Source organism: Monodelphis domestica, chromosome 5 (genome assembly GCF_027887165.1).
Source record: "Monodelphis domestica isolate mMonDom1 chromosome 5, mMonDom1.pri, whole genome shotgun sequence".
Lineage (NCBI taxonomy): Eukaryota > Metazoa > Chordata > Mammalia > Didelphimorphia > Didelphidae > Monodelphis > Monodelphis domestica.
Window position 1 is genome coordinate 220,076,907 of NC_077231.1, and position 27,357 is coordinate 220,104,263.

Sequence of the window (27,357 nt, forward strand, 5' to 3'; positions counted from 1 at the left end):
CAAATACGTGTGTTAATCCTATATCTTCATAAAACTTAATTTTATGTTTAAATTCAACCATAAAATCTGATGAATTATATTTGTGAATTTAACATATTAACATTTTAAAGATTTCACTTAAACAGATGACATTGATGACTCTATAAATGTAATAATACAGCACAGGCTTACACTGGAAGGTTTTAGAGAATATGAAGCATACAAGTACTAGAAACCTGTAGTTAGATGGGTTCCAGCCCAAGTTTTGCCACATAGGATCTATATCCCTTTGAAAAAAATGAGATTGACAAATAATAACTAGCCTGCCTCTCTCAAAGAAAGGATAATCATTGTCCTTAATGTAAGGCTGGAATGAGATTTGTGTCCAGGTGAAAGGGAAATGAGTTGAAAGGAAGAATGAGAATATGAGAGCTGGAAGGGGCTTTACTAGAGCTAATCTGGCCTAATCGTCTCCCAATTTTCGTGATGGCATCGTAGGAGTGAAAAAAAATTTTGAGCTCATATATACTCACTTATGTAACATTCATGTATTAGTATACTAAATATTATGTATAGAGATAAAATAGAAAGCTTTAAAAAATATAGCATATAAAATATTTTATTAATTGTGCTAATTAACAGCACAAAAACTTTCTTGCACTTCCTAAAATACCTGTATTTACAAGTAATATTTAGAAAAACAATGTTATTGAATATGCTTCATTTTTAAAAATCTTGGTTTAATGCCATGTTTTAACAATTTCAGAGCCTAATTTGAACGGCTGATTAAGTTCAGGCATCCTTTTTAAGCCATTTGTCCATTCTGAGAGTATAAATTCAGTTAAAAATAAATAACAAAAGTTTTAATCCATTTAACCAAGCACAAAAAGTCAAAACTGAACTGAAAGCAAACAAAGGCATCATTGTCATTGCCTTTCTTTAATCCAGTTCTTTCTTCCTTCAGATACCTCACGTATCATCTGAACTGATGTGATCATCTGAACTGAGTGAGGGTCCCAAAGTCAAGCTACATATTATATACTGGTATTATTTGTTTTAAGGCACAAAAATATTTCTAATAATTTTCTAATGCACCTGAATGAACTATCTTCTCTAAACAAAATGCTCATTCTCTAGGCTCTGGGCAGTTTCTTCAGTTAGCCCCCAAACCTGGAATGTTCCCCCTACATATCTCTGGCTCTGGCTTTCTTCAATTAAAAAAGTCACCTGATATAGGAATCTTTTCCAATTCCTTCTTAATTCTAATGCCTTCCCTTTCTATTTTTCCCTTTTTTAATAATTATTTTCTTTTCTATCCTCTCTATAGGATTTTCATAATTATTTCTTTGCTAATTGTCTCTCCCATTCAGAGTAGGAGGTTCATGACTATAGGGTCTGTCTTTTTTTTTTTCTTCCCCTTTTTAAACCTTCTAGCTTGGAGTCAGAACTAGGAATTAGTTCCAAGGCAGAAGTGCGGTAAAGGCTAGGCAACTGGGGTTAAGTGACTTGCCCAGGATCACACAGCTAGGAAGAATCTGAGATCAGAGTTGTAGGGGCTGTTTTCTGTCTCCCTTTCTATCCCAAGTGCTTAACACAGTAAGAGTTTTGTTTAAATCCTTTAGCTTCTCTAGATAGCATATTATTTTATTCTCTAAAGCAAATATTTACACTGTACTGTCAAGGGATCATTTCAGGCATTAGAAAAGTGATCAGTATCTCTTTATTGCTTAAAACTGAGCAGCAAATGCTTTATAAAAATGGTTGATTATGTGATAAGCATTAGTATGCACAACAATAAAGGAAGAAAGGCATGACACATTCAAGTGAGAATCCCTGAAGGACATAGCCCTGATAGATGGGTTCTGAGAGGATCCTCATGTTCCTCAGTCTGTGTAGGGCAATGGAGGGCATTTTTAACAGCAGGGTAAAATTTGGGGTGGAATTAATTGTTCTCGCTCAACCTGAGAAAAGGCCTCCTTTCTAGCATCATGTTCCAGCAAATTCTCCTGCAATCTGGTTTGGAGAAGCAGTGACTGGCCCAGCAACATATGGCTGAGTACATGGACCAGCTTTCTGAAATCACGATTGGTCTTGTTTGGCAGTTCAAGCCTGGCATACAGTCAGTGATCTTAGAGCACAGGTGGACTGTGCTTAAATATGTATGGAAAATCCATACTCGGGATTCTCTCCTAATTAGCCTAAGGATGACACAGTTCTGGGGCTTATTCTTTATATATTTTAAACTATATGTATATATATATATATGTACTTGTAAATTTATATTTAATACTTATATTTTAGGTAAGACCTTGGAAGGAACAAGTATTTTCTTACAACAAAATTTGTTTAAAAAAAGGAAAGAACATTTATTTGTGAGCTGAGAGATGGCAGATGGCTAAATTGTACTTTAACTAATCCCTTAACTTTTGATGTTAAGGGTTACAAAACATAGTGTTTCTTCTACTCAAAAAAGACCTCTAACAAGTGTTGCATTTGATTTCAGAGTAGAATAAGCAATAAATGGACCTAACCGAATGTTGGGGCTTGTTACTTGGACTTTTTTCTATAGGCAGAAATTCATCTATTAGGAGCATCTTGATTCATGAAGAAAGTCAAAGCAATAGTAGAAGATACTGTTTAATTCTAAAAGACACCTGGAACATGCCACAAAATCCCACCCAAAATTAAGTGCACTTTAAAATAAAAGGAGATGAGGATGTATACATAGAGACCTTAAGAAAATACTGAGAGTTAACATTAAAAATATTTTAGCTGCTACAGATTATACAGTAAATCAGAATGTGGCACAATGTATATCAGTGTTTGAACAGGAATGTTTTTCAAATATCCTAAGTTTTGTGTGCACCTGCATCTTAAAATAAAATATGACAAACAGTTGGAAATCTCCTTTCAATTGTGGAAAATGAATTTTCTGAACCTCTGGCCCAACTCCTTTCCCTTGTGCTCAACTGCATCTTTCACCTATGCAAAATCTCTGATTTTTGAGGGGAAATTGGGTCTGAAACAGTAGTAAGTACTTGTCATTATATCCAAAGGTAAATAATTTAATTCATTTGTAAGAGAGTAATGAACCATCCAAAAATTATGATGAGCAGATTTCAGGTGCCATACCAACCGGGTGAAACCATAGAGCCTCTACATTCCGAGACCTTGACACTAGTAGATTTCATTTTGATTTATTCAGTTACTTTGTAAGATGATGCCAAGAGAAACATTTCAGATGAAGATTTTCAAAACTTATTTTTCCTCACGACCCCTTAACCCCCTTTGCTCCTGCCCTGTCTTCATAGTCTGGACCAACCCTTTAAAATAGTACTTACTTAATTTTTAAATTAAATGAGATATATCAAGGAAAATTTAATTATAGCTTCCAATTAAATTGAATTACATAATGTTGATACAATTCACCTACCTACTTTCAGTAGTACAGTTTGCTTCCCAGCTGAAGAGTTTGTAGCCAGGGAAAGATGTTCTCCCTGTGTGAAGCTAACTGGCTCAAACTGGATAGAATTCACTACTTTGGCTTGGTTGTCACCACCTTCCAACCAAATGAGCTAACTGGCCCCAACAGTCCTTCCAATAAATGAGTAAACATTTTTCATAATGATATGCACCTGTGTTTCTATGCCCTAACTAATTTAGAAGACCCAGCATTAGGTCTTAGATGAAATGCAGGCAGAAAAATTCTCAAGAGAGGAGATGAAACAGAAAAATCAAGAGATTCAGTATAGCTTACCATGCAGTAAGCAATTCCATCAAGAACCTACTATTTGCAAGATTCTGCACCAGGTGCTTGGAATTAAGAACAAACAAGTCACAATAACCAATTCTTTTGATGATCATAACTGGTAGAAATTTAAAATGTGTGTGTATAATTAAATACAAAAGAGAAAATACATAAAATATAAATAAGAAGTCATTACCCCTTAAGGGATAAAAGTACATGGAGGAATAGAGAAAGGCCTTCTCTAGTGGCACCTTTCCTGAAATAAGCCTGGAAGGAAACTGGGGATTTTAAGAGGCTGAGAGAAGAGAGGAAGAAGAGCAATCCCAGCACAGGAAATAAGAGCTTGTTAAAGGACACAGAGACAAAAGAGGGGATGTCATGGTTGGAGGGAATTGAAGTGGGTCAGAGGCATCTTCTCATTTCTCGGTTCAATCTAAGTTGCTTCTTTGAGTTTCAGTTATTTGTTGGGAGAGTGATTCTTTCCATTTATATATTGTTTTGCCTATTTTTGCTTACTTTGCTTTGCATCAGTTTTAATGTCTCCCTATGATTGTCCACACACATGATGTTTATCATTTCTTACATCACAAGGAATCTTCCATTATATTAATGTACAACAATCTGTTTAGTCATTAGCATTTACTGAGGATGTCTTTTATTTCTTGAAGAACTTTATTCTTGATAAGTTTCCATCTCTTTTCCCTTTACATCCCCTATCATTCTCTCTTCACCCTTTGAAATATACTGTTGCAAAATTTACATTACATGTCAGATTATGCTTGACTTTTTTGTCCTCTAACACTGACTCCAACATAGAGTAGTCACATCTGAATAAGGTTCCAATCATTTCTATTCCAGTAATGAGTTCCTACATATTGATTAGAGTCAGTTCCAATCTAGTAGTGTCTTCTAACTACTTCTTTCATCTTTTGAAGAATGAAATTATCATTAAGGTAAAATTAGAATGCATTAGCTGAGAGAGAGAGAGAGAGAGAGAGAGAGAGAGAGAGAGAGAGAGAGAGAGAGAGAGAGAGAGAGAGAGGGAGGGAGGAGGTGGTGATTTAAGTCTGCTTTCATTATTATATCATATCTATATTCTATTCTTAAACTTCTTATTCATTTTAATCCTTCTTCCTTTCCAGTTGTTATGTAGCATACTTCGAAGAAAGTATCTTTTGTTTTCCTTCTATTGCTTATCCCTGAACTTTCTACTTGGATGTTAGTGTCTGCTTCCTATATTTACTTAAACACTCCATGTGTGTTTTATTTATTTAAATTCATTTTTAAAATATCCTTGCTAAAGAGAGGAAGTCCCATCACACATTGTTTCAATGAAATCTTGAGGTTGAATTCATCTCACTTCATTAAGATCTCATGTTAACTTGATTTCTTATCCATACTTGGATTCATTTACACATATTGCATCTAAGGATGTGAGTTTAATTGTTTCCTTCTTCGATTTTGCATACTGGGAATTACTGGTCATTTTCTGTTCTATAACTAATATTCTCTAATGAATACATAGATAAATATATAGATGCGGGGGGGTGCTAAGTTAAAAATAAATTGCATTTAAATACATTTTGACTGGATTCTTAAAACTCCCAGGTTTTGTTGTTTTTTTTTTTTGAAGGGATGGGAGGTGTCCTTGGACTCTCTCTCAGGGATCAAAAACTCTTATTTATGTATATTTTAAGTGTATATTTTATATTTCAAGATCCTGTTATTTTAAAACACGTTGAACCCTTTACTCAAAAGCCAAATCAAAACACATGCATTCTGATTTATGACTTTATTTTCAGTCTATGAATTGCATTTTAATTTTTTTAACTGACAAATCCACACAATTATTGGGAAGTAATACCAAATCTACATAAGACAAATGCTTTAATTACTGCTAAATTTCTGAAAATTTAGGTAAAAATAGCTATTAAATTCAAGTGCAACATGGCCATTTCAAAGCATCCTAATATCCACACTCCAACACTCATAGATCTATATATTCATACTCTTTTCCCCACAGATATAGAGATTCAATCTTCATTAAACTGCTTTATCTTCTGGAAGGTGGCAATATTTCTCCAAAAGCAAATATGGTAGAAATGGAATTGCATTTAGTAGTAAGTTGGCTTAGAACTAGAATATAAATGAATATGTGTATGTCAAGGGTTAGACCACAAATATGTTAGCAATGAGTTGTATTTAAAAGCAATTCCTATCTTTCCCACCACCCATAATTCTTTCAACTAAAAATAGTGCACCATGCAAGGATTGAGGAAAACAGAGAGTGTATATAGCAAATCATTAAGGGATGAACTATTTATCCCCTAAAAGATATATGAGTGCATAACTCAGAAGTAATTAAGTCAAAGTAAATTATACTGGGCTTTCCTCAGCAGTAGTATAAAAATGTCATATCTTCAAATAGCAAAATATGTATTTCATTTACATGTGTTCATTTTTAATTCATTTTAACTGCATTAACAGCATCTCAATCTTCCATCTGGACTTCTATTAAAGAATTATAGAAACCTGGAATTGCAACAGACTTTGGAGGTCATCTCATCCAACTTTCAACCCAATACAGAAATTCATGGGAGTTAGGGCATAATTTTTAAAATTATTAATACACGATAATACTTGTATTAAGTGAGGTTTATGCAATAAAAGAAAATAACTGGCCTCTTTATAATACTTGTAGCTGATAAATACAAGAGCATAATAGATTAAAAATGACCTCTTCACAATCCTTAGGAGTACTCTATCAATGACATTTATCAGGGAGTTTATTTCCTCATTGTAGCAAAGAAAGATGTTAGAGATACTGAAAAGTCCAGAATACTGATCCAGATACATGAAAATGTGAATATTGTTTAAGCTGACATACCTCTCCCGCTGGCCTTCAGTGATATCATACAAGCGGTTAGAACCTCCATCGGCACATGCTTTTAGAAGAGCTTAAAATAAAGAAAACATATATTATTGCAACATTTTATATTTGTTTAGCCATTTTCAGTTGTATCTGAATTTCTGTGTCTGATTCTTGATGTCATCTTTTGTGGTTTGCAAAGCAAAATTGGTGAAGATAATGGATAAGTTTGCTATTTCCTCTTCCAGTTTTTTTTTACAAATGAGAAAAATAAGGCAAACCGGGTTAATTAACTTGTCCAGTGTCACAGAGCTAAGCTAGATAAATACAAATGAGGCTGAATTTGAACTCGGGTCCTCCTGATTCCAAGCCTGGTGTCCTATCCACTATACTATCTCATGTCCCTATCAGTCCAATTTCAACATTAGAACATTAAAAATTACATGCATGAAAATATTCTCTCTCTCTCATCTCCAAGTCAAATTTGACCCAACCAAGTGATCAATCAAAAGCAATCATTGTTTACAATTCTGATAGAAGCCCAAGGTTTGCAAAATTTGCATATGATTGAAAAATTCCCTTCTATTTGAAAAGTTCATAACATGTATGTTTAATACCCAATGGGGGACAGGAATAGAAAATAACATTCTCTAATATTAAGCTAAAAACAATTCTCAGAAATGGAAGAAATTATCAAACTCTAGGAGTTATCTCAGAAAATAACCAACTTCAACAGACAATTTGTAAATGTATTTGAAGAAATTTTGGTATATCTCAAATCTCATCAAGGCGCCTAAAGCATCCTAACTGAAATCCTTTTGGAAAATCACCATTCAAAAACATAGACTGAAATCAGGTTACATAACTCAAACCCCACTTATTTGCTGTCTCCTACATACTACACAGAATCTCTCTTTCCATTGACAGAGGTTGTTTGTTCATGCCTGGAAGGCACTCATGTCTCCCTTGCTGCCCTCAAGGGTCAATTTAATGACCACATCCTAGAAGAGGTCTATCTTGATTACTCTAGAAGCCACTCCGGTAACTCTATTCATTATAGTTCTTTAACTATTTACTTATCTGTATAAAAGTTATTCCTTCATCCTCCATAAGAGTATAATGCAAACTCTTGGAAGGAATGTATTATTTAATTTTCATCTTTCACACACACACACATGTTTTGAATGAATTATGGGAATGAGTGATGAATGAATTCCTAAGGAAGCAATGTTTTTCTTTTGCATGTTTTCAGTAAATGATGAAGACTGAAAAAGGAAATCATGGAAAATGATGAATTTCTCTGCTTATTCAGTACTATCCATAAGTGTTCCACCATGTCTGGCAGAGAAAAGCATTCCCACCACAAAATCTATGAATGCTCTAATGAAACAAGGCGAGTTCATCAGGCTCTTATTACCATCTGTGTAAAATACCTTCCCATACCATTTATTAGTGTTAATGATGATAATAATAATAATACTTATAGAGAAGTTTAATATTTACAAAGTGTTTTGGAGCTCTTATTTCATTCTGTCCTTACAATAAGTAGATGAGGAAGCTAGCACTAAAAGGGGTTTAAGTAGCTTGCCCAGAGAGTTAGGGAGTTTCTGAGGCCAAATTTGAACTCATTCTAACCCACTTGTGCTACCTAACTTTCTCTATTCAGCTCTTTTAAATAACCTACTGATAACCAATTCAATTTCCCTGGTAGTTGAAGATGGCAAGAGGAAGGGGGGATGGGAGTGGGAGGTGGAGAAGTCTAACCCTGAGCAGTAGATATGTTTATTCCAGTCACTGGATTTAATCATCAAAGTAAATTAACCAAGCAGCATCCTGAGCTGTGAAGCAAAATTTGTTAGTCTGGCTAACATGTATCCGTATTTCAGAAGGTGATCATTCCTAAGTGAAAGTGAATTGCAAAAGATTTCTGAATTTATTAACCGAAGACCAGGCTCTGGACTATGGTGTCTGCTCTCCCCTGCCATCCCCCCGCCTTCTGCCCAAGTACAGGTATCCCATTAGTCTAAGTCTAAAATACCCAAAGAGTTGACCTCTCTTTAGCAAACTAATTACATAATTTATAATCTAGTTGAGCTAAGAAACAATTAGGGGACAATACAAAACAGTATATAATTAATTACATGTTAAATTGTGTGTGCTACAGATTACAAGTGCTACAAGATATCAGAAAGGAGAGAAAGCAATTGGCTCTGGGGAAGAAGACAGAGCCCGAGCCAGGACTTGATGGCTTGGGATTTAGAAAGATGGGAGAAAGCATGAGGGCATGACGGGAGAAGGGAATGACATGAACCATGCAAGGCTCAGCATGTGTTCTTGGAGCAAGGATAAAGCTACTTTGACTAGTTTGGAGAATACACATTGGGAAGGAAATAAGGTTAAATGGATGGCTAAACAAGGGAATAAATGGTGTTTAAGCAGGCTTTAAGAAAACTTTCCTATTGATGTTAGAGATGCTGAGCCTCAGAAACCAAAACTTGCAGTGAGGATTCCTTTGACTTCTCACTTTCTCTTCTAAACAGCCTGGTATTTATCTTCGGGAGGAAAAAGGCAGAGGATATTCCTGGCTGTGCAATCATTAGGGGTGTAGACAGCGATTGGGTCTATGATTTCAGTGGGGCAGGGAACTTACAGCTGAGTAAATTCCCTCTCCCAAGGCAAGTCACCACCTTCTCTACAACTAAAGTTTTTAGTGAGTTACAGAGAGCACTGAAACATTGTGTAACACACTACTAGGCTAGACTGCAGGTGGAGTTTGTAACCAGGTCCTCTTGACTTTGAAGGCAGCTACTACACCAAGAAATGTCTCCTGTGCAATAAGTACAATAGCTGATGCTGCAACAATCCACAACATGGACAAGAAGTCAGTGGAACTGGGTTTGAATCCAGGCTCTATTACTTGCCAGGCAATTCACTTAACTTTAGCAAACCTCATTTATAAAATGAGATTCCTTTGAGAGGGTTAGACATAACACTCTAAGAGTGGGTTGGACTTCTTTTATTTCTTGGACAAAGAATATGATTTCTAAGGTAGCTTCAGCTCTGAATCTATGATTCTTATTGACTTCCTTTAGTATTCTTCTCTGGAATTGTTTTAAACCTTTTCTTCTCTTCTTAAGCAAAAGCCCAGCTATACACTTAAACCCAGCATTGACAGGTGGCAACAAGCTTTTTACTTTACTGGATTTAAAAAACATCCAAAAGGAGTTTTTTCAACTGTCTTCTACTTTTTTAACTTTCTCAGGATCACACATTATTCCCTCTTCCTTCCTTTGCATATCTATCTCCTTGGCATATCTGATCGAAGTGAGATCTCTCAGGCTTGATAAAACTTCCTTCTGGACTTGACTCTTAGCAATCAGCTTCTTTCTCTCACACATCTCTGATCCACTCCTACTGGCTTCTCCACATCTAACTATAAAAAACCTAGACTATTCTATTTCTTGAAAAGAAATGGTCCTTTTTACCCCATACAGTTGTCATCCTCCTTATCTGATCCCTTTGACTCACAAACATTGAAAATGCTATATATGTATTCTTTATTGCAGCAATGGATAAGAAAACACAGGATTGCCCATCAGCTGGAGAATGGCTAAACAACTTTCTTATGGTATATTACTGAGCCATAAAAAAAGATAAATTACATTCTTCAAAAACTGGAGAAATTAATATGAAATGATGGAAGTTGAAGAGTGAATGGAATGAGGACATTTTATATGAAAACCAAAGTAAAGTAAGTGAAAAACTTAAAAATTCTGTTGACCACTAATGATTACCGAAGGCTCAAGTTTCTGTGTGGAAAAAAAAATAGGAACCACAATTCTTCTGCTACCTCTGTTTAAAAAAAAATAATCCTAACTATATATGCATATATAAATTATGAGAATGCACATATCAAATCAAAACCCCAAAATAAAAACACATGCACGTTTTGCTACATTTGTATAGATGAATACTATGGAAATTCCCCAACCCTAGGTGGCCTAATATTGAAATGTTTCCATCCCTCTTGCAAGGACAAGGCAAAGTGGACAATCTCATTCCCTGCTGTGACAACTGCTTTGCTGTTCTTGGATAAGAGACCCTGCAGTTTTGCCTGAAAAAGAATTTGGTCTCCTGCCCTTCAACAAGGAATATTTTCTAATTCTGATAATAAATTCTATGCCTTGCATTCCAAATACTGAGCTTGCTCCCTTGACTGATCCCCCTGGGTTGTTTGCCCCTCCCTTGCATGTAAAATGTTTTACTTTCCCAGCTTAAATTGTAGCAAAGTGGTTCTGATTGGCTGTGTCCTAGAAGCCAGCATGAAAAAGGTTATGGAAACCAAATCTTCCAGGAATATGAATTTGCTAGTGATGAGAGGAGATTCCTTAGCTTGCTAATAAGTCTCTTTATTTGAAAACTGGCTTCCTATCCTTGACCCACAGTCAACTACTGATAGTTATACCTCTCCAAAGGGGTCAGGGGAATTCCTGGATACTTTTTGCCTATTAGTAGAGAGGAAATGGTCTAGAAGCAGCTAGATGTCACAGTGAATGGAACATGCATCTGGATCTCTGGAGTTCAAAACTAACCTAGGACATTTAATAGTTATGTGGACCTGGTTTGCCTCAATTTCTTTAACATTAAAGGTGATAAGAGCAAATGAAATAATATTTATAAGACACTGAAGGGTTAAGGACATAGTAAGTAGGTACAAAGCAAGCATTTTTGTTGTGTCCTCCCCCAGCTCAAGCCTAGGATCTACATCGGTTATGCCAAACAACAAAAACAAGATATATTAGTTTTTAAGACATAATATTATCTATATTTTATTACTTATATCTCTACATATTTTGTTAAATGCTTCCCCATTACATTTTAATCTGGTTCTAGCAGCACTACAGTGTACTGGACCATAGGTGGTAGGAGAGAATCTGCCATCTCCACCCTCCATGCTCTGTCTCACCTCATGGGTCCTCTCCTTTGGGCTCACAACCACCTGGGGGGATTCTGAGTCACTGTTAATGTCTCAAATCAAACTGGGTTTCCTGTGAGTTCTTCTCCAGCTCAAGTCTATGCATTGATTCTCTGATTTACAGAGTTCAAAATTCTATCCAAAATATCCTATTTATTCCCCAGCTAGAAGAAATGCTCTGGGTGGCAAAGACCAGAGTGGTGACTTCATGGACTCTCAAACCAGATAATGTTTTCATCAGGATTGATGTACTAGAAATCAAGTGACCACATTCCACCTCAGCCAGTAACTAGCTGCATGGCTACAAGCAAGTCACTTCTTCTTATTGTGCTTCTTTTTCTGCATTTTTTAAAAAAGAAGTATTTGGGCTAGAGTGCCTGGCTTGGAGTCAGAAAAAAAACTCCTCTTCCTAAATTCAAATCCAGCCTCTGTCACTTACTATGTGACTTAACCCTGTTTGCCTCAGTTTCCTCATCTGAAAAATGAGCCGGAGAAGGAAATGGCAAAGCACTCCTGTATCTTTACCAAAGAAATGCTCAATGAGGTCATCAAGAATAGGAAACATCTGAAAACATCCAAAAAACGAATGAACAACAACAAATTTGGGTTAGATGATCCCATGCAACCACCTAGCTTTAACCATCAATGATTCTAGTTCATAAGATGATAGATGTATAGCTAGAAGGAACAATAGTCTCCAAACCCCTCATTTTTTACAGATAAAGACCCTGAGGCATGGAACAAGTTAGTAAGTTTCAAGGGTCACACAGCTGGTGAGTATCTGAACCTGAATTTAAACCCAGAACCTTCTGGCTCCAAGTTCAAATCTCCCTCCACAACCCTAGCTGGCACACCTTCAAGCAATATATGGGAGGTAGGGTTGGGGGCTTCTTTTAAGGAGTCAAGCAGAATAGAAATCAATAAGTAAGCAGATAATCTCTGTCCCAGAGCATCTTGATTAGCCTTGTAGGGAGCAGCAGTTCTGGTTGAGCTAGTCCAACTACAAAAGCTCACCAGGGAAGGTCTCCTGTCAAGTCAGTTTTACTTTCCCTGTGTATCAGCCACTCTAATTGTGGCTTCTTGTCTGGCAGTTTGCTACCTTCAGGATCCTGCCACATCTGGATAATATATTACAGGCAAGTTGCCTACTGATAAACTCTGCCACGCTCTCTTTACTAGCTCCAGCCACTGCCATGTAGCATATCTGCCTGAGCCACCTTCAGGATCATTCCCGCCTGAGACAAAACACACAGTTGGGGCTAGAGAACTGGATTCATTAGTACGTGTCCCACAGCCAAGGCCAAAGCTTTTTCAGCTCTATAAGGATGTGTATATGTGTGTGTGTATGCGTGGGCACACATAATTGTTTTTGTTACTGAGATTAAATTAAAATTAAGTATAATTGGGAAGTTTCTTTGTGCTTCAGCTACAACTTTTCAGAAGGAATATTTTTTCTCTTTTTTATGGGATGAAAATTAAATATAAAGCTTTTGGCAACATCTAAAAAAGACCTAAGAGAAGTTGGTAGAAAGAATAGATCTTAAGATTTGACTAAAAAATGAAAATGGCTACCCCAGATGAGGTGAAAGCTTTGTAAGAGAATGAGGGAATACAAAAGTTTCCACTTGCTAGGAATTTCGAATGAAAAAGAAAAATTAGGATATTTGAATATATTTTTCATTAAAACAATGCTCCATATTGATGGTGACCTTTTTTCAGAGCCAAATGACTGAAGAATTTCAAGAGCTGAAATGCAAAGAAACATTTTTGATCACAAATGCTGTGCTATCTGATCTGAGAATCATCTAGGTTTGGGTCAGTAGTCTTTTGGTTACATAACATTAGAGAAGAGAGCTCCATTGAAAAAATGTGGCAGGCTCAACAAAGCAGGTGTTCAATCTACTGTAAATAGCCTTAAATCATTAGCCATTCTGGGTGCCAGAGAGGAGCTAACTCAAGAAACCAAGGGTGGCAGACACTGCATGACGGGACTGGAAGCAGTTCTTACACACAGGACAATGCTCTGCCTTTGTGTTCTCTATTTTTCCATCTAGAAACTGGTATTTTGTGTTGTTGTTGTTGTTGCTGTTTAGTCCCTTTTAGTCTTGTCAAAATTTGTGACCCTTTTTAGAGTTGGTTTTTTTTTTTTTGGCAAAAATACTGGAATGTTATCCAGTTCCTTCTCCAGCTTATTTTAAAGATGAGGAAACTGAGGCAAACAGGGTTAAGTGACTAGCCCTGGGTCCTACAGAAAGTGTCTGAGACCAAGTTAGAACTCAAGTCCTCCTGAGCTCTATCCACTGTGCCACCTACCTGCCCCAGAAACAGTTAGCTTAAGTCCATACAAACCAGCCCGGGAAAATGCCTGTTGCTGGTGATCCAATTAGTCCAACCTCCCCCTTCCCCTGCTACATGATTGTGAAGCTAGGATGCTGGCTGAGGCTATCCCGATCCTATTTAAGCTCCTATCTTCAGCTGAATTTTTGTGTGAATTTGGAATAACTCCTTGAGCCAGAGTTTGCACACAATTTTTATATTTCTAAAAGATGCAGAGACACCCCAGCTAGTCTGTGTTCATCTCTGCCAAGAAGGAATTAGAAGACTGGCTTGGGATGATAAGAGGACCCAAGGTATTAGTTTGACCTGGTTTCAAAGCCGACTAACCAAGTTCTTCCAGGAGTTTGGTTTTGACGCTTCCCCTGGCACCTGGGCAAGAACACTACCCCTATAAACCTGCTTGTTAAAAAGATGTGCACCAACACCATCAAGCCCCAACAAGCATTCTTTAAAGGAATGTCTAAGGTATCTCGTGACACACGCTATATATGGTGAATGCGATATCATATTTAGTTCGGTTTTTTACAATCTCGTAGTGGAGTAAAATAATTGCGTATAAAATACTGCATGGCAGGTATAAAAATCATGCTGTGTGAATACTAGGAAGACATAGTGGGTTTGAAGAAAAAGGTCATTACCAATGGGGAAGATCAAGAAAGGCTTCTAGGAAGAAACAGCCTTTGATGTGGACTTTAGAATATGGGTGAGATAGAAATAGCCGAAGAGAGGGAGGGAGGGAATTCCAGGCACAATGAGTAACATGAGTAAAAGAAAAGATGGAGGAAAGTAGGTGGAGTTTTAGAGTCGTAAGTTTGTTTGGTGTGTGAAGGTAAGTATTTGGAAAGTTGATGGGGGCATCAAATTATGGAGGTACTGAATGCCAGCAAAAGAATCTTTAGACAAAATAAGCAAAAAATTTTAAGCCGAGAAATAAAAAGTGGCTTAGATTATGGGAAATTTTATGTTGGGGAAGAGTAAGAAAAACACGTTTCAGGGGAGAAGTGAGAAAATATATGTGTGGTAACAAAAGAGATGACAAAGAGGAGACAACTGCAAGAGATGGGACTGGAGATGGAGGAAATAGGAATTAGTAACTAGTAGGCTCTAAAGAGGGAAAAAGAAGGTACAGTGGCAACCCTTAGGTTTAGGGTACAAAATCTTGAGTTAAGTGTGCTGCTGGTTCCATAAAATATAAACGCATACATACATACACATGTGTCTGAGAGAGACAGACAGACAGACAGACAGACACAGAGACAGAGAAAGAGAGAGAGATATGTGGGAGGGAGGAAAGGAGACAGACAGAGACAGAGACAGAGAGAAAGAGATTAAAAGGAAAAAAAAATTGTCTTGAAGTACCAGTGAGACAATAGTCAGGCAAATATCTTGTAGGCAAATGGAATTTTGGAACTCAGAAAGGAATTCACAAACGAACACACAAATTTGGTATGCATATATACCCAGGTAGCTAATGTCATCCATGGAGTGAGACTGTCAAAGGAAAGAATGTAGATCAAGGAGTGTCAAGGTCATGGCCCTGACAACATTAAGGGGTACGAAGAAGATGAAGAGATAATAAAAGAAATAGAGACAAAGTGGTTAAAATCCTGGCAGCTGGGGGATATTATTATTCCTATTTAACAACCAAGGATGTTAAGTGATATTCCTAGAGATTCATAGTACCAAGTATCAGTGCTTGGATTTTAATTGAGATATTCCTGATATGACACAAGAAGGATGGAAACTGAGGGTGCAGTGAGGGAGGAAAAGGTTAATGGATTTAATAATTAAGAGGTCAATGGTTACCTCTGAAAGAGAAGTTTCCAGTCAGTGGAAGTAGAAGCCAGTTTGGAAGTGTCAAAGGAAGGAAGAGCTTCAAAATGGTCTCTAAACAACATCTTTTAGGGTTGTAGGAGTGGAGGGAAAGATAGCTCTCTTTAGCAAGGATGGGATAGAAAAGCTATGGTATGGGAGGAGAGCAGATCAAGTTTGTAGGCAGAGAAAAATCATTCAAAAATCAAAAATGCAAAAATCCCCCAAATACCATTTCTTAAAATAGAAATTGAAGAAGGGCCAGCTTCATCTAGTAACATACCTTACACTAACACTTTCCATTTGAACCCTGTTACAACTCACAAAACACCTTCATTTGATGATCACAACAATACTGGTAGATGGGCAATGTTGGCATGGTCCTCACTTTTATGAATGAGGAAGCTAAGTTTCAAAGAAATTAAGTTTTAAGTTCAAACTCACACTACTGATAAGTGGTTCACCCAGGAGTAACATACAGGTCATCTGTGGGTTTCCAGGCCAATGTTCTTCCCAGGAGCCTATGCCAACAAACGAGAATTTTCTAAAGTAATAAATGTTAAAGAAAAAGTGCAAAACTGCTTTGAAAGAGATGGTTTTCTCACTGGGAACTCTATATTGATGAAGTCAAAGATGCCACCAAAATACACAAACCACAAGCAAGTCTGGATAATAGAAATTGTTGTCATTTCCTCTAATGTGATATTATTCTCAAATTCAATTTAAATGAATACACATTACAACCAGTTTACCAAGAATTTCTAGCTCAAACACACTAACATTTTTATTACTTGTCCTTTTTTTTAAGTCCCAAAGGACTTGAGAGTCATTATGAAACATATCAATTCTTAATTATTTTATCCAAAGCTGTCTGTTGAAACAACCTGGTATAAAGATAGAATGGTGGATTTAAAATCATTTAGACTTGAGTTCAAATCCTACTTCCAAAATTTACAGATGTGACAAGTTTAACCCCCCAGACCACATTTTCCTCATCTGAAAAACGTGAATTGCACCTAGTATACCTAACAGGCTCAATAGAAAAAAATGCACAGAGATCAACTTATAAACATCAGCTATAACAAAACAGAGGAAGACAACATAAAATACACTGAAAGAACCTAAATATAAAGTTTCACCTTCGAAATAATTTTTTATTTCCTAAAAAGACAGCCTAAAATATTGGTTTTGTCTTTGTGAAATTATACTTAAACGGGGGAGGGAGAGTGTTTACCAATTTCAAATGTTTTATGCTGTGTAAGTCCACAGGAATTTAAAAACTAAAGCCTGTCAAGCAAATAGTATTTAAAATGTTATGTGGGATACAGCAAGAGTGGTAGTTTTTTAAGGACTATTAAATTTTGAAAAATGACTACTGTGCATGAAGCATAAAAATATTGGTGGCATACCTAATTTGAAAAATGAATAAAAATACTTTTCTGGTCATGGAACTGAGCACGATGGCAGAGACCATAGCAGAGGCTACTTTCATACTGAATTCTTAGATTTCTTGGATATACCTTCATGCATCCGCCTCAAAGATCTGTTCACTCTGTCATTATTTCAATTGCCCCAGGCTCTAATGAATAGCAGTTACTATGACTGTTATCCTTCTTAATTTAAAATTTGCATTGACTTATACCGCAAAAATCTTGCAGACTTGTCAAAATGATGTTAACTTCCATGGTCAAGCAATTATTTTGCAAATATTATATTGGTAAATAGCTTTAAGATAAATAGCAAAAATGCATTTTAGAAACTCTGATATTTTCTTACCTTTAAGTGTCAGGTAGGAATGTTAAAGATAGCTTTAGTGTTTATCCTTTCTGACGTGAATATCTGGTAAAACCGTAATGGCTCTTCCAATTAATGACCAACTTCACTTCCATGCCCTGCTGTAATCAGCTACAATCTTACTCACTTACTGTAGAGTGACATTTTGCAGGACTAGCTTTACTTTTTGAAGCATATAGAGCAACTTGCTTCTACTGTTACTACACATATTGGACTGAGGGGAATAAAAGCATCCATGAAACACATCCAAGGCTCTTTCAAGGGTATTTTTCTTAAATGTCACTTGCTTTTCAACTACAAGTCATAGCCTGATGGTGTTTTTCCCTTTATCAAAAATGGCAATACTGACTGAGGCAAGAATGTTATGTGCTTAAAATGCCTAACAAACAGATAATATGTGAAGCACATAAAACACATATAAGTGGATCAACCAGTGGAACTACTGCATTAGTAGTACTAATTAACATAAGTGACATGACAATACTAACTATTCTTGACTTAAGAGGATTTCTGAGAGACTAAAATGACTGGCAAGATGTGAACTATTCAGATTGATGCTACCCTTCTACTTCACCCTAAGAGTATACATGGGAGAGGAAGGTGGTGACTACATCTACAGGAAATGGTGACAATCTGTTTGCTATTTTTTATTTTAGTGTGAATTCTGGATTGTTATTTCAAGAGGAGTGAAAACTAATTATGAATGTAATTATCTTTGGAACTCAATCTCCATCTGGTTCTGAACAGTTGAAAGTTAGCCATTACATGCACTTTTCTGACCTTAAACTCTTAATAATTAAAATTCCTTCATAAAATGCCTTTAAATTCAGATTCGCATCTGCAATATATCTTCTCGATCCCCCACAGACAAACAGATGTGAGGAATGAGAATTAAATGACGGATTGAAAAAGCTAACTGATAAGAAAACAGTCAAACCTCAAGGCAATGCCATCTTTTACTAAACAATTAGCTCATTTCCCATAATAAGTGTATAAAATTTTTAAAATATGCTTTTGGGCAAAATCAATTAATCAGTAAGTATTGATAAAATTTACTATATTGTAGGCACTCTTATAGGCATTGGGGTAAAGTAAAAATGAAACAAATCTTGTCTTCGAGGACCCAGCATTTTATTTAGGGGCATAGCATGTAAATATGAAAGCACATACAACTATATACAACAATAATATGTCGTGTTAATAACAAGGTTAACGGAGGTGAGAAGATATTAGCAGTAAACTTCTCAATCATCAGGGTGAAAGGAACCTTTCAATTAAAGATAACAAAGTTTAAATTGTACTAGCATGGCAAAGTTTCTGTTATCACTGCAGTGTGGCCATTACCTTGAGAACAAAAAGGATATAGCACAAGACTTAAAATCCAAAAGCACTTGGTTCATATTCTACCTTAGATACTTTCTAGCTATATAACTATGAGCAAGTCACTTAAGTTCTCTAATCTTCATTAGGAGAAAGTTGGCTTTGATGGCCTCTAAGCATCCTTCCAGTTCCACATCTTTAATCTCTTGCCCCTTACAATTTAATCAATATGTATTAAGTACTTCTACGTGCCAGATACTATGATAAATACAAAAAAAAATGCAAAAGACATTATTCAAGGAGTATATATGTTGGAAATCCTCAACACATTCTTATGATAGTACTTTTAAGCACCAAAGAAACTGCTAGAGTATAGATGATAAGGAATGATAAGAGTTCAAGCTGTCCTGAATTAGATAAAAATAGAAAAATAGAACAAACTGAGAGGACGGCTTTCCCACTTTAGGAGATAAGGCTTACTAAGTAAGATCCCTTGATTTTAGATATTTCTATTCAGCCCATTTCTGGTCCACGTCTTTTTTCCCTGGCTCTTGATGAACTCGCCATTTCTCTTTCTAGCTCCAAACTGCTGCTGTTCTTGGTCCAAGTGAAGATCCTTTTCCCAAATATCCAAGAAGCAATATGTCACCTGGTACCCAGTCTGTGTTGCCAGGCTAGGCTTAGCACACAGCTGAGCTCCTTTGGCTACTCAAGCACTGTGTCTCTCTTGGCTAGCCTCCTGTTTACTTGTTTGCAATCTACCCTTACCAAGTAAGCTGTTGTCAGTTAGCATACATAGCCAGATATCAGCATAAACAATCATACACTCTAGTACTGAATAATTATAATCATAAAAATCACATGGCCTTCCAAACTATAGAGGGTTTTGTAGCCCTTTCACATAAATATTTTATTCTACAATCCTGTGAGATAGGCACAGTAAGAGTTATTATCCCTATTTCTTAGATAAAGACATCAAGCTTCAGAGAGAGAAAATACTTTGCCCAAGGTCACACAGTTCAAAACTTTTAAAAGAGAGAAATGGAGCCCGAATTCAGAGATCTCTCCAGCATATTGTGCTGCCTAAAACCTTAGAACAGTAAATCCCTGCATCATGTTTGACCAATAGCACCAGTCATTTAATCAGAATCAGTGAGACAGAGATGTTTCAGCTTCATTTTTTCCATCTAATTCATCCCTGTGTGTCATTCTGGGTAAGTGGAGGCTGACAAATTTGTACTTAAACTCTGCTTTAAGAATTTGCTTTATTAGGATAACTTTAAATAGCTCATTTCTTTATTATATCTAAAATTAAATCAATCCACAAACCTTTCAGGAATATTTCGGTACAAAGACAAGATACCCTTGTGCATTTGTTCTCATTTCAGAATGGGTTCTCTCTCTATTGAATGAGCTTTCTACATCAATCTAGCTCACCCCTCATATTCAGTGAAGTCTAATAGATGCTTCTTTCTCATTATCTCTCACATCTGTCCTGTCCCCTCTGTTCCTATTACCAACACCCTAATAGATATCTTTGTTACCATTTTCCTAGATACTGCCTCCAGAACTGGCCTCCCGTTCATTCCTTCCTTATACAATTCACGCTTTACACTGTTGGACTGAACATCCCAAATGCACACCTCTAGTCATCTCTGTCGCCTTTGGATGGCTCACTATTTCCTACTCAGTCAAATTCATACTCCTTAGCTAAGACTGAAGACCAACAAGCTGGTACCAGCTTTACACCTTCATCTAATAGCAATTCCCTCTATATTTTGTCTATTCTGAATAAAAATGTGTACCACACAGGAATATTATTCCCATGAATGTGCTGCTCTTATTCAAAGGAAAGCTCCTTCTACTTGTAATGTTCTCATGTAACCATTTTCACTTTATAGGTTTATGTTTTCAGGTCAGGCCCTTCAGAGGCTGTTCCAAGACTACTATGGTACTCAATCACTAATAATGTATTGGATACATATGATGGATATCTATATATATTTAGATATATATATGGATGATATATTTGTATATATATGCACACATATAAGTATGATACAATATATGCAAATATAACAGTCAAGTTTCCCACTAATGATAAATTGTCATGGTTTCCTTTCTTTGTGTTGTATTTACGGTACAAATTACACACTGTAGTTTTTATACTCCAGAGTTCTTAGATCAGCTAAACACAAATGGTAAATAATCTGCTTTCCTGAGTGTTAAAAAAAAAAGCCCAAGACATCATTTGAGGAAATATTTTGGGAAATAAACAATTGCGTAAAATATGATGGTTTTTACACTAATCCTTAAGTATTTTCAATTATTTCTTCTCTATCATTTTTTAATGAGTTTAAGTGGAAGATTTACTTCAAATTCACTTGAACAGTTTTTATTTCCAAACGATAGTACTCAGAAGAAAGTCTCATATCCTAGGGATTTAGAATACTTTAATATCAAAATAGTTCACAACTTTAGTTTCAGCTTTTGAATCATTCCAGTATCTAGCTCTTCTTTGCCAGTTTATGGTTACAATAATTTCCTCAGAATTTTTAGTTTTATTCTCAGCCAGACTTCTTTTTTTTTTATGCATTTTCTAGTTATGTCACCATGGGCAAATTCTAAACTTTTCTAAGCCTCTTCTATAAAATAGGCATAATGGGAGGATGCAAAAAGATGATAATGGATGATGATGGACCTCACTGTGATCTTTGTATTCTTTTCTGATTGACTCTATTACACCATTGGCTTTTTCAAATTTTCTGAAAGCACTGATATCAGCACCTTCTCTGTTCCTCTCAGCAGAGGTAGCTACCTCATTTTTTTTTGTTTGTTTGTTTTATAAAATAGAGCTTTTTCTCCTTTACTATACAACCTAAAACTCCTCTACATTGTTCCCTATTTCTTGGCTCCAGTCTTTAAGAAAGAGATCATCCTTCCAAAATTGGTTCTAAGACATTCAATCCTTTATTCTATTCATCTTCTCCTCTCCTATCTTTGGCAGAAGATTGCCTGGTTATTCCTTTTGGTCTTTCATTTTAGACTATTGACTATAGAGTTTGTTTGTAACTTCCAGGAAAATTCTATACCAAATTAATGATTGGTGAATATTTAAAATGGTAAATGGCAATTACTGTGATCTCTGATGGGTTCATAAAAGTGATATAATTTATCTTCATATTTTTGGCAGGGTTATTATTAGATTGATAGATGAAATTAATGTTGAAAAAAATTCTTTTTTGTTTTGAGGGTTTTTTAAGTAAGTTATCTAACAAAATCTCTCATGATATCTTTATGTAAAGATGTAGGAAACATGGCAAAACAGCTGGTTATATTTGGAAATGCTTGAACAATTATGACTGAAGGATTTGCTGTGAAAACCTTCCTAGAACTTACTGGTTCGCTTCGCATATATGTATATATAGTTTATCCTCTGGCTACAGAAGCATTTTTTTTCTCCTAATACTGACTATTAATGGAGTGTTAAGAGATCAGAAAGCTGGCCCTGTAGATGGTGCATAGAGAACAGTGAAGGCTGACTATGAGGTAGATGGAGATTATGAAGAAATGCTAACAGTTTCTAGGCATATCTGGTAGTAGGTTCCCAGAGATGTGTTAAATTGTATTTGAGTGTAGATCCATTAAACTTAATTAAGGTGTGGAATCCCTTATGACTGAGTACACCCAGGAGAAAATCCATTTAACGAAGCAAAGTCAGAAAGAATGGATTAAGGAAACACAGGGTGATAGAGATCCCTTAGCTGTGTCTTCAGATTGAAGAAATTCAAGGGTTTTTTAACTTTTAAAACAAAAAGATATACAGAGACACATATACAAGACTATATATGGAATATATATCTATATGGTTTTCTATAACTATGGCATATATTTTATACATTTTTAAAATTATTCTGAAAAGGAATCTATAAATGGTACCAGCTTGCCAAATAGGTTCTGTAATAGAAAGAGGATGTTTGCAAAAAGATTTTGCAATGCAAACTTTCAAGTGATTGACAGGAGCATGTGACTAAAAGTCACATGGGAGCCTAAGGGTCAAGATATAGGTAAAGATTCTAGGGTCCCAACAGAAACTTCACTTCTCTCCAGAAGGTGATACCAGTTGAAGAGAGAAGAATCCTGCTTGGACTGGCTGCTGGCAGCTAGAACAGAGTTTTCCTCTGGCCCATTGATTGGACAAAAAACAAACATTAAAACTTTTTAGCTTAGCTAAGTTAGGTTAAGATAGATTTATAGAAATTAGGGTAATAATTTTTATATGTTTCCTACTTGTTCTTTCCTTTAACAACATAACAAAATAACAGCAAAAAAAAAGTTAGGGGAAAGAACGAGAAAACATAAAAATCAGGTTTATTTTTGGGAAAGGGAAGAGGGTAAAGAGTAAGGAAAAAGAACACAATTTCTAGTTCAAAAAGACAGAACTGGCTTGGATGGTGATGGAGAGTGAGGGACAAGCAAATGGATCCTGAATCAGAACATCAGATTGAGTTTATATGTTGAGAGTGGAGATGAACTTTACATGCATGAACAGAAATCTCACTGGGAACAGTGGGTAAAGACATCAGCAAGATACAATATTATTTCATAAAAGCTCCTTACTCATATCATTAGTTGAAATAAGTGAACAGTATAAAAGAAAGGAAATATTGTTAAGTGCCTAATTTCTGCCAAAGAAGTGGTTTCCAAAGCCAATATTTCTTACATTACAATGAGATGTAGCAAATCATTTTTTCTTTTCCCTAGTGGGACCAAGGATGTCCTTGGCATTAATGAATTAATGCTATGGAAGAGAGGAAATATAGTTCACTTGATGTGGTGGTACTGATCTTGATGCCAGGAGGACCTCGGTCCTTTAACATGTACCAGCTCTCTGACAAGCAAGACAACTTAGCTGCTCAGTGCCCCAAGCCAGGGGTGTTACGTGAAAATACAAGCAGGTGGACACCAAACCACACACAAATGTTATTGTGAGCTATATATCAACTCAAAAAACTATAAGTTAATAGTATCTACACTCCTTTTTTTTTTTAAATTTATTTTGTTAAATATTTCCGATCACATTTAATGTAATTTTGGGAGGGGAATGTTGTGGGCTGGCACCTTCTACTCTGAGTAACTGTCTAAAACTTTAAATTATAAAAAAAGTGCTGACCTAGATCTATAGATGGGGTTCAGATGAACTCCTCTCACCTAAAGAGACAAGGAGGAAATTCAAGGTTTGATTTTGTATCCTCCTGACTGAATCTTGGCAATTGTTCTCCTTGGACAACAATCACACAACACCCAGAGTGCAACTATGGCAGAACAATTTTAAGTGATATCCAAGATTTCTATACTTTAGACTAAACAACATGTGAAAAAACCTTTCATTTAATTGTAAAATATTTGAAATAGAGATAAGGACAATGTAATCGCCTCACAGAAATATTGAAAGGCATAATGAATTGTCCTTTAGAAAACTCAAAAACTAAGATGAACTATCTTATCTGAAGAATATAGCCAATTATTAATAAGAAAGAACACATAAACCAAAAAGAAATCTTTTTATCTACATACACAATACTTATATAATAGCCAAAAACCTTTTAAAATTTTGGTCAGGCCAGAAGCACAGAAAATAAACCAGGGTCAACCCCCCTGCCAGAACTATTGAGAAGGAGAGGCAGGAAAGCAGGAGGGGCATTTGGCCTGAATATCAACCAAAAGAGGAGTTTCTAATATAGTCAATAAAGAAAAATAACTGTATTTAGCTATGTGACAAGAGCATTTGAAAGGTCTCACCACATTCAGTGTCAACTGTGACATGGCACATGATAGGATCACAAGATAGAGAACTGGGAAGGTTATTGGAGATTAAATTGTCTAATAATAGATTTTACAGAAATTTGAAAACTGTAGCTTCAACATTTTCTTATTAATTAACATCATATTAGAAAGCTAAATGCTGTGTGTTGGGTGAAGGAGGGCACAAAGGATGGCATGGAGAAGTGTGGCAAGATGGCTAAGTGCATTCAACCTCCATATCTTTTGCAAAGCCCTCACCTACTCTTGATTAGGGTGGAATAGTTTTGAAATTCACAAAGCCTGGAGGTTCTACAAGGTCCAGATGGCACATACCGAGCATTCTAGCAGTCAGCAACTAGAGAAAACAAAAACAAGAAGTAACCTGAATGTCACATCCCATCTGTGAAGGATCAAGCAAAATGAGGGCCTTTATCCAATAATCATGGTGCCCATTTTGTCAACTGTCTGCCAAAGAACAAATATCACAGGGGTACAATGGGTGTTTTTTTCTGTTATTCAAATGCTTGCACTTAGCTGCCAGCTCTATCTTTAGGGAGACAGTGCACACCTGAGTTTGGTTAGCAAGAAATCTCTATTAATTGTTACGCCTAATTTCTTGGCCATTCTCAACTGGAGATGGCACAGGCACTTTCTGAATATAGAGAATTAGAGAATTTAGAGAAATGTTTCTGACAGTGAAAGTGAATGAATGAAAGGAAAAAAAAAACCTTACTGATGTGCTACACGTGGGGAAAAAACCTAAAAAAGCAAGACAGGTCTTGCTCTCAAGGAGCTCATATCACAGACATGGTATATACATGGGAGGCTTCAGGTGCAAATCAGATGGAAAGGCTCCACTCTTGATGGGGCAATGACAAAGCAGAAAGGAATGCAGTCTCCTTAATATCATTTGCACTGATAAAATCATAATTGTTTCAGAGTCAAGGACTGTGGTGACAAGAGCTTCCTTTTCTCGATCTTCAATAGATTTGAGACTTATAATGGAGCTTTGCTAGTCCTGCTTTAGTAGAAAATGTTCCTTTTCTGGAGGATCTAGAAAGTACAGTGGATAGGATGGAATTCAGGAAGACCTAAATCCAAATTTGGCCTCAGACACTACCTGCACAATCGAAGGCAAGTCACAGAACCCTTCTTGCTTTAGCTTCCTCATCTGTGGGATAGGAAACAGCAAAAGCTCCAGTATCTTTGCCAAGAAAACCCTAAAATGAGTCACGAAGAGTTGCATTCAACAGAAAAGTGACTAAATAGAAACATTTCTTTCCTCTGGAAGGGGAAAAGCAGCAGCAACATTTCAAACCAGAAGAGATCACCATTCCTCCATAGTCCTTGTCCTCTAACAGTGCAGAAGGCCACACAGGGTCGCCAGGGAGAGGACAAAGTGCCCTACATTTGGTGACAATTTGGTATAATATCTGATGTTACTTGTCTGTGATTTTTCTCTTGCTTACATAATCTATCAAATTTTCTGTGTTGAATTTACTATGCCCATACAGGCCCATGACTGGAAGACAGTTTCACCTGCAATAACCACCATCACCCTGCTGTTTCCCAGTTAATCTAAACAAACTACTGGACAAGCTACTGGCGAGCCTATTGTTCCTTTGAAACTGGGATCTTGCTGGTCTGTCTCTACTCAGAGGAGACCCTGAGCTTCTGGGCTTTGCTAACACTCTTTACACTGATCTCTAAGCTATCTATAGTTTAGTTCACAAGACAAAGGCCACCTTCTATATGCAATTTGTAAAGGAAAGCTTTTTTTTATAACCCATCTTTAAAAAATGTTAGCAAAAAATTGAAACCTGGGCAGCAGCTGAACAATTTTAGCATATGTTGTTGTGTCATAAGATTCAATCAATTAATGTAAATCAGCAAGGATATATTGACTTCTACATGGATGATCTGTGACAGATGTTGGGGAGAATCTTATGTTGTAAGAAGGGAGCTAACAAGTACAAGTAAATAAATTAACAATAAAATAAAATAACAAATAAATAAAGAATCAACGAGCTAAACAGAAGGCAGTTTGTGAGGAATACCCCTAGCAAGATTCAAAAAGGCCTCACAGAGTCCTAGAGCAATGCAGAGAAAGGAGAGATTCTTTGGGACAGAGGTAATTTTCAGAGAATGATTTCAAGGCTTGGAAAAACTCCAACAGAAAGGAAAAGAGGCAGATGATGAAACTTCCTATGTAAAGACTAGAAAGAGGACTTATTTGACTGGTTCCCAGTGTGCAGAAAAGGAAATAATGTCCAAGCGAGTTGGTTGGAATCAGGATTTATTCATTTATTTTTTTTGAAACATTCTTTTATTTGGTCATTTTCATACATTATTCATTGGAGACAAAAATCATTTTCTTTTCCTTCCCCCCCGTCCTGCCACCTTTCCCCTAGCCGACGCGCGATTTCTCTGGGCATCACATGTGTCCTTGCTCCAAACCCATTTCCTTGTTATTGGTATTTGCATTAGGGTACTCATTTAGCATCTCTCCTCAATCATATCCCCTCCACCCCTGTAGTCAAACAGTTGCTTTTCCTCAGTGTTTTTACTCCCACAGTTTGTCCTCTGCTTGAGGATAGTTTGGTTTTTTTGTTTTTTTTTTCTCATAGATCCCTGCAGATTTTTCAGGGACATTGTAAAGCCATTAATGGAGAAGTCCATTACATTTAATTGTACCACAGTCTCTGTGTACAATGTTCT

At 36.3% G+C, this 27,357-nt stretch overlaps 1 protein-coding gene across 4 annotated transcripts in view; it reads right to left on the reverse strand.

Annotated features, from left to right (window-relative positions):
• TPK1 (thiamin pyrophosphokinase 1) overlaps positions 1 to 27,357 on the reverse strand; it is a 437,448-nt gene that overhangs the window by 274,779 nt on the left and 135,312 nt on the right. For all 4 annotated transcript variants that reach the window (XM_016426210.2, XM_056799835.1, XM_007504513.3 and 1 more), the window contains exon 4: positions 6,615 to 6,684. In XM_016426210.2, the coding sequence (XP_016281696.1) occupies positions 6,615 to 6,684 (70 nt within the window). The remainder of the gene's footprint in view (positions 1 to 6,614; positions 6,685 to 27,357) is intronic.